Consider the following 12,819-nt stretch of genomic DNA (forward strand, 5'->3'; position numbering starts at 1 on the left):
TATATATATGTACATATATATGACAGGCTTCTTTCAGTTTCTGTCTCCCAAATCCACTCACAAAGCTTTGGTCGGCCCGAGACTATAGTAGAAGACACTTGCCCAAGGTGCCACGCAGTGGGACTGAACCCGAAACCATGTGGTTTGTAAGCAAGCTACTTACCACACACCCACTCCTACGCCTTTATTCGTGATTTAAAATTTGTTTAATAACATTTTGAGTGAGTGTTTTTGTTTTGTAAACCTTTGTGAAATAATGACAGACAATAATGTGTCCAAAAAAGAGGAAGTGGTACACCCAAAATGTCAAGAAGTCATGGTTGAAGAATGCTGAGCTTAAAGATTGGTTACAGCATGATAAAAATCTTGTCACTTGTTACTGTGTTTGTTGCAACATTGTGTTGAAAATTGCTAACAAATCAATGCTGTTAGCTCATAAAAACACTGCCAAACACAAAGAAGCTTTAGATTGTGCGAAATCTGCTATTAAATTAGATTCATTTATTGTTAAAACGAACAGATGACACATTAAAGGAAAAAGTAGCTAAGGCAGACATGCTTACTAACAGGCTATGTTGCCAAACATCACGTACCTTTCATCCATATAAATCACTAAGCTGAAATTTGTTGAAAGGCCTTTCCCGATAGTGAAATAGCTAAAAATCTACAAATGAAAAAAAACAAAATTAACATACATTATGCAAGACGGAATTGCACATTTTGAACAAAATGAAATCTTGGAAATTCTCAAGAAACAAGTTTTCATTATTGATAGATGAGAGTACGGGATATCTCAGTGACACAAATTTTAGCAATGGTTGTTTGCTTTTTTGATGAACAATCGCTTAATAAGGGCAAGGTTATCGCAACACATTTTCACAGAGAGGATTAAAGCACCGTGAAATGAAGAGCCTTGCATAATGCCCCATTCGACCTGAGAATTGAACCCACGCACTAACAATCATGAACCTAAACACAGATGTCTCGTGGCTTCACCCGGATCATATACTACTCTTTTACTTGTTTCAGTCTTTTGACTGCGGCCATGCTGGAGCACCGCCTTTAGTCGAGCAAATCGACCCTAGGACTTATTCTTTGTAAGCCTAGTGCTTATTCTATCGGCCTCTTTTGCCGAACCGCTAAGTTACGGGGATGTAAACACACCAGCATCGGTTGTTAAGCGATGTTGGGGGGACAAACACAGACACACATATATATATATATATATATATATACATATATACGACGGGCTTCTTTCAGTTTCCGTCTACCAAATCCACTCACAAGGTTTTGGTCGGCCCGAGGCTATAGTAGAAGACACTTGCCCAAGGTGCCACGCAGCGGGGAATGAACCCGGAACCATGTGGTTGGTAAGCAAGCTACTTACCACACAGCCACTCCTGCGCCTATGATAATGTTACTATTGTTGTAAACCGCATTATCGATAATGGTATATGCTTGGCAGTAAACAACCTGTCAGAAAGATCAAACACCGGAAGCAGACAGTAATTTTAGGTTCCATATTACAATTGCTGTTGTTATTGTCATTGTTGTTGTTGATGATGATGATGATGATGTGTTTATTGCAAATGTTGTTGTCATTCTACTTTTAGTTTCATTTTTGAAATTTCCAACATTACCTTTTTTTTCCCCGTGATTGCTTTTATATTTTTTTGTAGATTAGTTTTATTGTCGTTACCATTACAATTTTCTGTTATTATATTTCATCTTTTTTTTTTTGAGTGATTGTTTTTTTCTTCATTGTCATCTGTTTTTTGTTTTATTTCGTTCCGTTGCCATTTTTGTCTATATAATTTTTAAAATGTTTTTTTGTAAACACTAATAAGGTTTCCATGATGTTTGTAACAACAAAAACAAACATAACCATTCTTGGGTCGATGGCATGACAAAGAAATATAGTAGTAGTAGTAGTGGTGGTGGTGGTATTAGTAGTAGTAGTGGTGGTGGTGGTATTAGTAGTAGTAGTGGTGGTGGTGGTGGTGGTAGTATCAGTAATAGTAGTAATGTAGTGGTGGTGAAGGTGGTTGTGGTGGTATTAGTAGTAGTAGTGGTGGTGATAGTAGTAGTAGTAGTAGTAGTGGTAGTCGCAGTGGTTGTGGTGGTAGTGGTAGTATTAGTAATAGTAGTAATGTAGTAGTGGTGAGGGTGGTATTTTTAGTGATGGTGGTGGTAGTAGTAGTAGTAGTGGTGGTGGTGGTATTAGTAATAGTGGTAGTCGCGGTGGTGGTGGTGGTGGTAGTGGTGATATTTGTAGTAGCAGTGTGCTGGTAGTATTATAGTAGTAATGTAGTAGTGGTGAAGGTGGTGGTGGCATTTGTTGTAGTAGTAGTAGTAGTGGCGGAAGCAGTAGTGGTGGTGGCGGCGGTGGCAGTGGTAGTGGTTTTGGTGGTGGTGGTGGTGGTGGTGGTTGTGTTGGTAATCGTTGTAGTTATCATTGTGATGGGATGGTTGTGGTAGTCGTGGTGGCATAAGAAAACGCTGCTCTAAATTCTACTGAAGTGTCATTTTCTACTTGCAGGTTTTCCGTTTAGTTTTGTGATTCCATGGGTTGTTGTGAGGCTGTTTCTAGAAGATACATAGTAAGTACTACAATTATAGCTGTTGTATAGCCCAAGGTCAGCCCTGATCCAGCACCACACCTATGATCAAAACGAATTTTAGTCATAATCACATCTTACTTTCAAGCCTGGTGCATCTAGCACTATATTAAATCATTAAATATGTAAACTGATCAGGTATATATGTATGTAGGAATATCTGTACATACACACAGATACATACACAAGTATATATATAAATGTGTGTGTGTGTGTGTTTGTAAGCCGTCTAAGAGTTCATAAGTCAGGAAAAAATGCAAGTGTATATCTGGCAGTAGAGTGGGTATGCTAATTGAAGTATTATATATCCATTACGACCGAACTTACCAATTGGTTTTGCACCAGTGGTTCAATGGAGTGTTAGTTAACAGTCTGGTTATGTAACCCTGTGCTCTTCAGAGGAATCCGTTATGGAATGAAATATGGCAACTGTTCTCCATTGTTGGAGATGAATAGAAAGTTGACCTCAGTTGAATTTGAACTCAGAACATAAAGACGGATAGAATGCTACTGAGCTTTTTGCCCGGCCTGCTAACGATTCTGCCAGCTCACCACCTCAATAATAATAATAATGATAATAATGATTTCTTGTTTATCATTTCAGCTGCTGGTACACTCATTCAAACAAGGCATATTTTTGGATTATGAAGGGCCCCATTATGGGATCAGTTATGGTAAATACCAGTCTTCTATGGACAATATACATGTCTGTGTGTGTGTGTGTGAGTGTATACATGTATGTTTGTATATGTATGTATGTATGTATGTATGTATGTGTGTGTGTATGTGTGTGTGTGTATGTATATATATATATATATATATATATATATGTATATGTATATATATGGGGGGAGAGAGAGAGAGAGAATGATGAACATAAAGAGATAAAAGTCTTTGGTTTTATATATAGAATATTTATACATGTAAATAAAAAAATAGGCAAAGAGGGGGCAGATATGATTACAAATCCGACAGCTGTTTCTGGGGGCTCAGAGTTACTTCATAATGTTGGCAGATGTAGTTCAGCAAAGAATTGCAACCAGTAATGGAAGGAAACAAACATTATCAAGCCTCCTTCTTCTGCGTGGCACCTTGGGCAAGTGTCTTCTACTATTGCGATTGGGCTGACCAAAGCCTTGAGAGTGGATTTGGTAGACGGAAACTGAAAGAAGCCCATCATATATCTGTGTTTGTCATCCTTCCACCACTTGACAACTGTTCTTGGTGTGTTTACATCCTCATAACTTAGTGGGTTGGCAAGAGAGACCAATAGAATAATTACTAGGCTTAGAAAAATAAGTCCTGGTGTCAATTTGTTTGACTAAAAAAACCCTTCAAGACAGTGCCCCAGCATGATCACAATCAAAGTAAAAGGAAATCAATATTTTGAAGAAACTTGAAATCCCAGTCACTAATCAAGATATTTTGATTTTAATAGATAGATATATAATACTCTGTTATATTATAAAATGCTATTGAGTTATTTATTGAAGTTTGTGTTGTTTTTTTTATTCTAATGAACACTTTCCCGTATATACTCCACACATACATGCATACAAGGGGTTACTGAAAAGTTCCTGGCTTTAAGGGTCACATGAACGGCCTGTCTGGAGGCCCAACCTTCTGAGTTCTTTTACAGAGGTTAGAAAAACTGAAGGACTGCTGCAATAAGTGTGTAAATCTGAGAGGAATATGTTGAATAAAATCACAAACTGATCCTCCATTTTCTTTTATATGTGTGTGTGTACACTATATTTCTGTACTTCACAGATTAACTTCTTGTTGTTCCTCAACATTATTCGAGTGCTATTCAGCAAGTTTGATATGAACCGGCCAAAGAAAAGAGCCAGAAATAACCGCTACAGGTCAGTATTTGTGACACTGAGAAGTCCTTTTGGCGATCTTACGGTACAAGTCCTAAATATCAGCCTTTTCTGTAAAAAGTGTTGGTGAGAAACAGGGTAACGACATCATAACAGCAAAAGACATACAGAGAGCGCGATTTATTTTGAAGGGTTTAAGGTTAGGGTTTTAGGGTTTGGGTTAGGGAATTCCGTCCCTAACCGTAACCCTAAAACCCTAACCCTGACACTAAAACCCTAACCCTAACACCGTAGTGAAGATCGTGCAGGTGTTACGGAAAAGGCCGATCTTTGGTAAAGATCGCCGAAGACACTTTTTATGGAAAAGACCGATATTTAGGACTCATACTGTAAGATCGCCGTCCTTTTTAAATCACATATCTTTCTCATTACCATCATCTAACCAAACCACTTTTACTTCTCTCTCATTTTATCTTCATTTTCTCACTTTATATACTTATATATGCGTTTATGCAAGTTTGTATTTATTTACTCAAGCATATCATCATCATCATCATCGTCGTTTAATGCCCACTTTCCATGCATGGGTTGGACGATTTGACTGAGGACTGGTGGACCAGGTGGCTACACCAGGCTCCAATCTGATTTGGCAGAGTTTCTACAGTTGGATGCCCTTCCTAACGCCAACCACTCTGAGAGTGTAGTGAGTGCTTTTACGCACCACTGGCACGAAGGCCAGAGAGGCGGTACTGGCAACGGCCACGCTTGAAATGGTATATTTTACGTGCCACCTGCACAGGAGCCAGTCCAGCGGTACAGGCAACAACCTCGCTCGAATGTCTTTTTACGTGCCAGGAAGGTGACAGATTGAATTGGCATAAATTTGAGAGTATTAAACTTTTCCATTTACCAACTGAAAAAGTTTTCAGTAATTCTAAGACTACTTTTAGTTTCAAGAATTGCATTGCATGTCCTAATAATTCTTTCTAATTTTTGCAAAATTTTGCAATGAACAGAAGTGACGGGGACGTAAACACACCAGGAAGGCCAATATTCCATGATCCAGGTTACACATAGACTTCACAGGACCATTAAACCGATCATATTATCAAATAGTGGTAAGATAGCTTTAAAAAAAATGGCCAGAAATGTGTAAATGTAGAAAACCAACATCAATGGTAATAGTAGAATTTCTACGCCAACTTACATCCATATTTTCTTTCCACCTCCTCTTCTTTTTCTTTCTGCGCTTCTCCCAACTTCTTAATGTTTCTTCTATCAATTCACAGACGATTGGCAAAATCGACACTGGTTCTAATCCCATTATTTGGCATCCATTACATGGTCTTCCTCTGGCTCCCAGATGACATTGGCAAGAAAGCAGAACTGGTGAAACTATATTTCGAGATGCTGTTTAATTCATTCCAGGTGAGACTCTAATCTGTTTGTCAGAAAATAGCCCTACTAAGTATTGTGAACATTACAATAGAGTACTTTCCAAAACAATATAACATCATCATCACCATCATCATTTAACATCTGTTTTCCATGCTGGCATGGGTTGGATGACTTGACAGCAACTGGCAAGGCCAGGGGCCTCACCTGGTTTCATAGTCTGTTTTGGTTTGGTTTCTACAACTGGATGCCCTTCCTAATGACCACCACTTCACAGAGTGTACTGGGTGCTTTTTATGAGTAATCAACACAGGTACTTCTTTTCCATGGGTCCCACTAGCAATAAAAATGATAATACAAACACTAACACATGTAGCTTGTTCAATTTATCATTCTTTGTCTTTCCAGGGACTATTTGTTGGGATCTTGTTTTGTTATATGAATGCAGAGGTAAGTTTCCGAATGGCCAATGAAATCTTTAAGTTCTTGATTACTAACTTTTCCCTACATACACCCCTAATCTGATTATTGTATCACCACTGTGCTGTTGTTGTTGTTGTTGTAGTTGCTTAGCTTTCTGCTTAACCCTCATTAAACAGATCTTATCTTTCCAGTCGTTACTAGACTATCTTCAGAAGTCTGGGTCAACATTGTTCAATGCAGACTTCTTATTTAAAATGGCGTGTGATTTGAAAATTCAACTGTTATTTCTAGCAAAGTAGAGACTCACCCATTGACTCATGATATGTCCTGTGTTTCACCATGAACACTCTCACTAATTTTCATTGCGTACTCAAGGGATCAAGGCAAATTTGCAAGTTCAAATGACCCTTGAAGATCACAAAGCCACACCGCAGTTGTGACTATTTGGGGATACTCATCATCACACTCAACATCACCATCATCATCACCATCATCACACTCATCCTCACACTCATCTTCACCATCATCACCATCACCATCACCATCACACTCATCATCATCACCATCACCATCATCACACTCACCATCACCACACTCATCTTCACCATCACCATCACCATCACACTCATAATCATCATCACTATCATCATCACCATCACCATCACCATCACCATCATCATCACCATCACCACACTCATCACCATCATTGTCATTATTATTGTCTTCTTCTTTAGGTCCAGTCAGAATTACGCAAAATGTGGATGCGCAAGAAACAAGGTCGGCTTGACTCAGCCTCTTTACCACGCAGCCAGTGGCAGACATTCTTCTCTTCTTCGATCATGCGCAACCGCAGTTCCGTGCGTTGCACCAACTCCCCTTCTCACTGCCATTATCAAATGCAAACGGCCACACCATCGCCACCCACAAGGCAGACGGCAAGGTCGAATTTGCCAACAGTGCTACAACCATCGCCACCACTACCAGCATCACCACTGCTAACCCTGCGAGCGATGCAGACTCGCTCCCACCCTCAAATGCAGACCCTGGTGCAGTTGCATCCTTCGTCAACATCAATGCAGAAACACCAAGACCTACCTAAGAAATGGCCGGGCAAAAGTGATGTGGTCGTCTTGACGAAAGGACTGAACAGTTCCAACTTTGGCATCGTTACTACAATAACCCCTACCAACACCATCATTACAAGCACCAACAGCATAATTCGTAACACCAACATTGCAGATACTAACATCGACCCCGACACCATCACTGCCAACAGAAGTAAAACAGACAAAAACGGCAGTGTTACAGAAAGCCCTGTATAAAGACACAAAGTTAGTCACGTAGGAGTGGCTGTGTGGTAAGTAGCTTGCTTACCAACCACATGGTTCCGGGTTCAGTCTCACTGCGTGGCATCTTGGGCAACATAGACATACCTGATTCTGTAGTATTGCTTTACAAAGTATTGGATAAATGTCCTACATAACTTCCATATCTTTTTCTGAAAATTTCTTTGTATTTTTTATATTTTAAACACTGGTTTTGCCTAATTGCAAGAGTTTACCATTTTTGTTCCATTCATTTCAAGTATGTGCCTGGTGGTATTTCCCATTTGCATTTTTTTTTTCATAGGTGCAGGGGTGGCTGTGTGGTAAAACTATCGAAAATCAATTCTATTCAAAAATATAGCTAATCTTTAGGTCAAAATACAACAATAATAAAAATAAAAGAATGCATATATCAACCAACAATAAATAACAAATGAATGCATATAAAATACTTATAATATTAAGATAGAAAAATATTAAAAATATCAAAATTATAAACGTTCGATAATTAACTTTATGTTTATTATAATATAAGCTAACAGGAATATTATATGCAAAAACTAATTTTAGCAAATCTTTCGTTTAAAATACAATTTGAAGATTTTAATTGCTGGTGCCATGTAAAAAGCACTGGTGATGGTGCCACATAAAAGGCACCCAGTACACTCTGGAGTGGTTGGCACTAGAGACCAAGCCGAAACAGACTATGAAATCTGATACAGCCTCTGGTCTTACCAGTTCCTGTCAAGCCATCCAACCCATGCCAGCATGGAAAACAGACATTAAATGATGATGATGATGGTGATGATGATAATGAATAATAGAAGGAAGCGGAGGTGGAGGATACCTCATCACCATTCTTTTTTATGACATCATCAATAGAAACCCAATCACCAATAGACATCTTTAACAGAAACCTAAGTGTTTGTGTTCTAAATAAAAGAAATCCTTCCTCCAACAATAACAGAATGAAATAAACAAAGTATATTTTGTAACATGTTTATAAAATATACATTCATTCATGCATACGTGTGTATATACACACACACACATCTGCGCACACTCACACACATATGCATACACCCACACACATATGCATACAATAAAGAATATTGGTGGCTTGCAGTGTGTCAAATGGGATAAATAAACTCCATCTCTGACACAACAACAACAACATTAACTGCTGTTGTTAACACTACAACAAATACTACTATTAATAATAATAATAATAATATTCCTTTCTACAACAATAGTAACTGGATCTTTTATTTACCGCAAAGTCAACAAATGGGCACCATTAGGAAGAGCAGAAATGAAAATAATAATAATGTTGATACCGTCACCTCATCTACCAGAGTTATTTCCTCTAACCTCAGCCATGTCATTATTCTAATAAGCATTTTAATAGTCCAGCTGCAGCAAAAAGGCATCATGGCATTTCGCGTCAATATCTCAGCCAGACACCGACATGTGTTCAAAGCACATTTGTTCCGAGAACATGCATCAATCCAGTTACATGGTCAGATATCAGCAGGAGAAAGAGCGTTTCTCCTCCATCAGGCAGCAGCCATTGGGGCCAATCGAACCAAACCCAACAACACGTCGCTTGCGACCCCTGGTGGTATGATGAATGATAATGTTCATGACGGTGATGATAGTGCTGAAGGGGAATCAATGACCTTGACCCAAACTTACGACGATAACAGCAAAGTTCCGAAAGATTTAAATGTGGTGGATGAAATCCGCACCCTTCTGAATTTACCAAACGAAATGAGGGACCCAGCAGCGGGGGAAGCCACTTCAAAAGAACAGGAGCAGTACCAAATGAACCAACAAGAGTCGGAGATGGGTGCAGAGGGAGAAGATAGTGATGACGATGAACTGGAATATGAAGATTATAATTATGAAGAGAACAATAACCAAATCTACATCTTTGACAACAACAACGAAACCAATGATAATTATTATGGGTATAAGATACCAAGTGTTCTCTTCATTTTCGTCATATCCATGAATGTCACAATGACAATATTGTACCTTGGCATCTTTGCAATGGCATTATTCTTGTCATCAGAGAAAAGAGTCCAAAAGATTAAATTAACAGACATCTGTACTAAAATATGATTTTATACACACATACACACACACATATATATATATATATATATCATCCCACCAAAATACAATATTATTTGCAAGTTTCTATAAATTGTTTTTGTAGTTTTTAATGCTTTTATTATTAGAATCGGATTCTTTTGTATTCCATATTGCATTTATTTAGAACATAAGTCTACAACTATGCCTTACAGGTCAAAGTGGTTTGCAACCTCATTTCATCCAGCCCACCATTTTATTGAAAATGTGATGTTGCACAGACAAATCCTTTGTTGTCTTAATCCATCTTTCTTCAGCAAACAATAAAAATCTCATTTTTGTAATGGGCTCAAATGAATCAGTTTCATAGTTAAAAAAAAAAAAACAAAGAAGAAAAAGGCAAGATCCTTTCGCATGGTAAAAATGTAAGTTTCCACTGGATAAGATACAGTAATACCTCGGTTTTTGAACACCTCTGAACATGACTAAATCATGCTTTATATATATATATATATATAAAGCACGATTTATTCGTGATCAGAGCTGTTCGAAAACCGGGGTACTATACTGTATTATACATTTTTTACTTTCCTAATAATCAGGACAACAGATACTCTCTTTACTCTTTTACTTGTTTCAGTCATTTGACTGTGGCCATGCTGGAGCACCGCCTTTTAGTCGAGCAAATCGACCCCAGGACATATTCTTTGTAAACCTAATACTTATTCTATCGGTCTCTTTTGCCGAACCGCTAAGCTACGGGGACATAAACACACCAGCATCGATTGTCAAGCGATGTTGGGGGTACAAACACACACACACACACACATATATATATATATACATATACATATATACGACGGGCTTCTTTCAGTTTCCATCTACCAAATCCACTCACAAAGCTTTGGTCAGCCCGAGGCTATAGTAGAAGACACTTGCCCAAGGTGCCACGCAGTGGGACTGAACCCAGAACCATGTGGTTGGTAAGCAAGCTACTTACCACACAGCCACTCCTACGCCTATACTGGGAGCATCTCATAAATTATCATAATATAAATTGCATGGGATAAGGTGGTGAGCAAGCAGAAGTGTTACTGAGCAAGGCAAAATGCTTTGCAGCATTTCAATAGTCTTTACATTAAGAGTTCAAATTCCGCCTTTGTTTAAGAAAAAATATAGACTACAGGTAGTCTTGACATGTCTGTGTAGTAAGGTCGGTGGTGTCTCGACAAAAAATCATCACCCAGTTTGCACTTTTGAAGACACACAGAATAAGAAACCTACTTGAAAAGCTGTAGGAAGAGAAAGGCCATTTGGCTCTTAAAAAAAAATGTGTCAGTAACATATTCATCTAACCAATGCAAACATGGAAAAACACATGAAAACAAACAAAAGAAAGAAAATACATAATTCATATATATATATATCTTTTACCTTTTACTTGTTTCAGTCATTAGACTGCAGCCATACTGGGATACTACTTCAAAGACTTTTAGTCAAACAAATCGATCTCAGTACGTAAATTGCTTTATGCCTGGTATTTATTTTATTGGTTTCATTCGTTGAACTGCTAGGTTAAGGGGTTGTAAACACATGGACACTGGTTGTCAAGTGGTGGTAGGGAGAAAACACACTAACACACACACACACACATATATATATACATACACACACATAAGGTTTTATTCAGCCTGAGGCTATAGTCAAAGACACTTGCCCAAGGTGCCAAGCAGTAGAACTGAACCTGGAACCATGTGGTTGGGAAGCAAATTTGTTACCACACAGCCATGCCTGCACCTGTCTATCTATAGATATGCATATACATATACATATACATATATATATATATATATATATATATATACACATATACATATATATATATATATATATACACATATACATATATATATATGTACATTATGTAATACATAATATATACATGCAAACACACATATATACAAACATATAATTGCACGCATGCACACACACATAATATACAGGTATGAATAGGTCTGTATTTGAAGGCTAAACTTGTGAAGATTCATCTTTGACCTGGACAGGCAGTATGATGGGTTGCTGTAGAGTGTTGTGGTTCTCCTCCGTAGAAGATACTGAGGGGAGACAGCCGTTCATGTCAAAGCAGACACTTGCTTCTTTCAGCACCTACAGTGACAGGAAGAAACAACAATGACAAAAACAATGTTTAGTAACATTGAACATGAAACAGCAACAAGAACAAGAACAAGAACAACTTCAATAGCAACAATACCAATAGAAGACAAAACAAAAAAACACCAAAGTGGTAGACTTAGTCATGCACCGAGGTTAACACAACCATAATGCCCACCACCACTGGTTTGGGTCCTGGCGTGTTTTTTATGAATTGCACACAGTCGCAATTGCACACATAGGCGCAGAAGTGGCTGTGTGGTAAGTAGCTTGCTTACCAACCACATGGTTCCGGGTTCAGTCCCACTGCGTGGCACCTTGGGCAAGTGTCCTCTACTATAGCCTCGGGCCGACCAAAGCCTTGTGAGTGGATTTGGTAGACGGAAACTGAAAGAAGCCCGTCATATATATGTATATATATATATATGTATATGTGTGTGTGGTATGTTTGTGTGTCTGTGTTTGTCCCCCTAGCATTGCTTGACAACTAATGCTGGTTTGTTTATGTCCCCGTCACTTAGCGGTTCAGCAAAAAGAGACCGATAGAATAAGTACCAGGCTTACAAAAGAATAAGTCCCAGGGTCGATTTGCTCGACTAAAAGCGGTGCTCCAGCATGGCCGCAGTCAAATGACTGAAACAAGTAAAAGAGTAAAGTCGTGGTAACTTTCAGATCAGGTCTTCTTGTCCAGGAGTAAACAATTCAGTAGCTAGATACACTGCTTCCAACAACAGCAACCACCCGTGTGTTTATAGGCTCTCTTTCTATTTCTTCTCAGTCATCTCATGTTTGTTTTGGCGACTTTGTTTTAAACTAATTTAAAACAAGTCCTCTCACTGGTTGAAAAGATTTCAGCTGAAATCATTCTAGATTTTAGCTAGAATTGTTCTAAAAAGTATTTCAGAACGAACACTTCTAGAAACTTCCATGGGAAGTTATAAAAGTCTGGATTTTTTCCGATTTTAGCTA

The 12,819-nt window shown here is 38.3% G+C and overlaps 2 protein-coding genes across 4 annotated transcripts in view; one reads left to right on the top strand and one right to left on the bottom strand.

Annotated features, from left to right (window-relative positions):
- The window catches only part of LOC106875639 (secretin receptor), a 26,356-nt gene extending 18,550 nt beyond the window's left edge, over positions 1-7,806 (top strand). For 2 of the 3 annotated variants that reach the window (XM_014923872.2, XM_052977196.1), the window contains 6 exons: positions 2,540-2,600; positions 3,223-3,292; positions 4,389-4,483; positions 5,731-5,869; positions 6,245-6,286; positions 6,994-7,806. In XM_014923872.2, the coding sequence (XP_014779358.1) occupies positions 2,540-2,600; positions 3,223-3,292; positions 4,389-4,483; positions 5,731-5,869; positions 6,245-6,286; positions 6,994-7,581 (995 nt within the window). In that variant the 3' untranslated portion in view covers positions 7,582-7,806. The remainder of the gene's footprint in view (positions 1-2,539; positions 2,601-3,222; positions 3,293-4,388; positions 4,484-5,730; positions 5,870-6,244; positions 6,287-6,993) is intronic. The other variant, XM_014923882.2, reaches the window with a different exon arrangement.
- A 3,282-nt stretch (positions 7,807-11,088) lies between these two features.
- The window catches only part of LOC106875629 (transmembrane protein 98), a 13,850-nt gene continuing 12,119 nt past the window's right edge, over positions 11,089-12,819 (bottom strand). Inside the window, exon 6 of the mRNA XM_014923861.2 lies at positions 11,089-11,844. Within this exon, the coding sequence (XP_014779347.1) occupies positions 11,707-11,844 (138 nt within the window). The 3' untranslated portion in view covers positions 11,089-11,706. The remainder of the gene's footprint in view (positions 11,845-12,819) is intronic.

Source organism: Octopus bimaculoides, chromosome 27 (assembly GCF_001194135.2).
Source record: "Octopus bimaculoides isolate UCB-OBI-ISO-001 chromosome 27, ASM119413v2, whole genome shotgun sequence".
NCBI lineage: Eukaryota > Metazoa > Mollusca > Cephalopoda > Octopoda > Octopodidae > Octopus > Octopus bimaculoides.